The sequence below is a fragment of the Centruroides vittatus genome, unplaced genomic scaffold (genome assembly GCF_030686945.1).
Source record: "Centruroides vittatus isolate TY-2023 unplaced genomic scaffold, ASM3068694v2 contig_453, whole genome shotgun sequence".
Lineage (NCBI taxonomy): Eukaryota > Metazoa > Arthropoda > Arachnida > Scorpiones > Buthidae > Centruroides > Centruroides vittatus.
The window spans coordinates 1-3,023 of NW_027122249.1; the positions used below are offsets into that span (position 1 = coordinate 1).

The 3,023-nt window shown below is 32.0% G+C and overlaps 1 protein-coding gene across 1 annotated transcript; it reads right to left on the reverse strand.

Moving 5' to 3' along the window:
• Positions 1-130: 130 nt before the first annotated feature.
• LOC136977318 (uncharacterized protein F54H12.2-like) lies at positions 131-1,432 on the reverse strand. The gene has a single exon (XM_067272787.1). It carries the CDS (start codon positions 1,430-1,432, stop codon positions 131-133), a length of 1,302 nt encoding a protein of 433 aa, XP_067128888.1.
• Between the last annotated feature and the right edge of the window lie 1,591 nt (positions 1,433-3,023).

Consider the following 3,023-nt stretch of genomic DNA (forward strand, 5'->3'; position numbering starts at 1 on the left):
GTTAACTATAAATCCTCGCTTCTTTCCGATTTCTTGAGGCAATAAATCCGATGGATAAACTCCTCCAAATGTCTTGCTAATTTCTGGATCTCCTAATGCTAGTTTCCATAAAGTAATTGTGTCCATTTTCTTAGAAGTCGACGTAAATATTCCGAGATCGATCGATTTCTATTGTATTACGATATTCTAAAAAGCACACGATGTTAACTGTCTCGGGTAAAGATCTTTTAAATTTTAAATCAATACTAATGTTTCCCTGTGTTAAAATACTTGTGTGGTTTTCTGACGCCGCCTTATCAGGGGTTAAATCAAACACGTGAAACATATATCCTTGGGCGTAATCGGAATAGGATATATTAGCATATTTTCCATAGGGAATTCCGCCCATCTCTTCGAATAATGTTGCATAACTTCGAGCATAACTTTTTTCATCGAAATCAGGAGTATATGGCGTGGATGGGATTAAAATTGAATCCTTTATAACAGAAATATAATTTAAATCGAAATTTTCAAAATTGAAAGGATTTAAATCGAACTGTCCATTAAACGCATTATTACGAACGAATCCAATTATAATTCTTTTTGGGATTTGACCAATTATTGCATTTGAAATATTTGAACTTAAAATACCTTTACTTAAAGTAAATACTTTAATATCAACTCGTCGATAAGGCATTTTAATTACAGAATTTTCTAAGGCTTTTTCCATTCCAATTAAAATGCTAGGACTAACTTCTACTTTGTTTACTTTTAATGTAATATTCTTTAATCGAATCTGATAATTATTGTCGGTTGCCATTAGAGCAAAAGCGTCTTTTGATCGTTCCAATTTGATTCTAACATCAATTCCATTTATCAATAATTTAGGTTGGTTAATAAAATCGAAATGAAGTCGTCCATTTAGATCCAATACTTGACTTTTACTACTTTTCTTAAACCTAGCGATTAATCCTTCATTCTTAGCATCTTTAATCGGATTGGTTTCGTTTAAAAATCCAGCACTATCTTTGTAGAAAAAAGAACTTGTTAAAAAAGTTTTTTGTGCTTCTTCAGATGAAAATAACAAAGCTTCAATTATTGCTTTATATGCATAGTTTACATGCGACGATACTTGTTTTTCGTTAAACCATACGGCACACTGTGAAAACATACTATGCAATAAATTATTTACCGGAGTAACGAGATCTGTATCCAACGTAGATGTTCCATTTCGTTTAGTAATAGATAGCTGAACATTAATCGAAATGCTGCTCAAATCTATTAAGCTTTCACCCGAACCAGGTATTAGAAATTCTATAGGAGATTTTTGATCGGTGATAGTGGCAATAGGGTAAAGAATACTAGGTATGGTATTCTCTATGGCTAACTGTGTGGGAATAGTTTTAAAAAAATCCAATTCGGATTTCAGACAAGGACATGAAAATTCATCCATTACGAGAAAATATCGACTTCTTTCCTCCTCTTAATATTCTTTCGTTTTACATGTTTTCTTTGACGTTTTCGTTTTTTACCCGATCCGCTTTGAACTTTTTGAATGACGTCATCTTTTATTTCTTTTCCCATTGATTTAATCCGCGATAGTGCAGCATCTTTTAACGATTTCCCACTGAGTAAATCCGTTCCAATGTCTTTTGCTACATTTAATGCTTTCTTTCCAATATATTTTCCAGCATCTTTTAAGATTGGTATTGCTTGTCTAAACACGTCTCCAAAAAATCCATATCCGTGTTGGATCGGCCGACTTTTAAAATATTGACCCCTTCCTGATTGGAAAAAACGGAGCTGTTGATATATAGGATCTGATTGTAAAAATCTCTGTCGAAATAAAGGATCGGGACTAATAATCCCCCCTGTTTGCGAACAATAATAAGCGATACAGTCCTCCGGTTTAAGCTTCATTTTATTAAATAAATGATTCTTTCGTGAAAACGGATTTTTATACTCGTCGAAAACATAATACCAAAAGCGATTTTCCAGAAGTAAAAATTATGTTTTCACCAGTCGCCGATCGTATGTCTATAGAAATAGTCTCGATGTGATTTGTTCGAACTGGGAAAAATATTGGAGTATTATAAATTTTATCAATTTGTTGATCTTTTTCTCCCATGACTGGAATTACTCGAAACAATGGGGCAGTAGTATCGCCTACGTGATGAGATTCTATTATATTAGAATATACAAATATTTCCGTTATTCCTGCATTTAATTCTAGAGGATAGGTCCCTATAAATTCTCCTTCAGGATATTCTGATCGATCGAATCCTAATATATCTTTTAATTGTCTATTAAATTTTACGGAAGTTTCTCGTGGAACTTTCAATAATAATTTTTTATCTGGAAGTGATTTAAAACTTATTATTTGAAATGATTTAAGAAATTCTTTTGTTCCGTATAATCCACTCGGTATTTGTATCGTATTTTCAACATTTTCGCTTCTTATTTTTTCTACATATCTATTTTTCTCGATTAGAGTAATAAATTCTCCACTAAAATCTTCTAAAGATGGAGTATATTGAAATGATTGTTCTTGTCCCGTTAATATGAAAAGTTTTTGATTATCTAAATTTAGCATAGAAAGAAATGTTGGTCCCTCTTTTGGAGTTATATGTAATTCGCAATCAATATCCAGTTGAATCTTCACCGTGCTATCGTCTTGGTTAAAAGAAAATTTAATAAAACGATCCTTTCCTAAAGCTTTCAAATTATTCGTAATATTCTCGAATATATTACTTGATTTGACATCTCCCATAGGATGTAATGGAATTAATGTAGATAAATTTTCGGCTTTTACTCTAAACGATCTTGTTTCTCTAGTAGTAATGACATACTCGTTATTTTCACTAGAGATGTTAAACCATGATCGAGGTATTATTATCTGGGATAATGCCACTTCCCAAGATCCCGATAAATTTATCGGTGGATTAATTTTCGATGTAAAGGAGGATTGAGTATTGTTTGGAAAAAAATCCATACTTGCCGTGCTTATTAGAGTCACATAAAAATTATCCATTTTTTTTTTACTT

Coding starts and splice junctions, on each gene's coding strand:
- LOC136977318 (XM_067272787.1), bottom strand. CDS start 1,432: ATGGATGAATTTTCATGTCCTTGTCTGAAATCCGAATTGGATTTTTTT.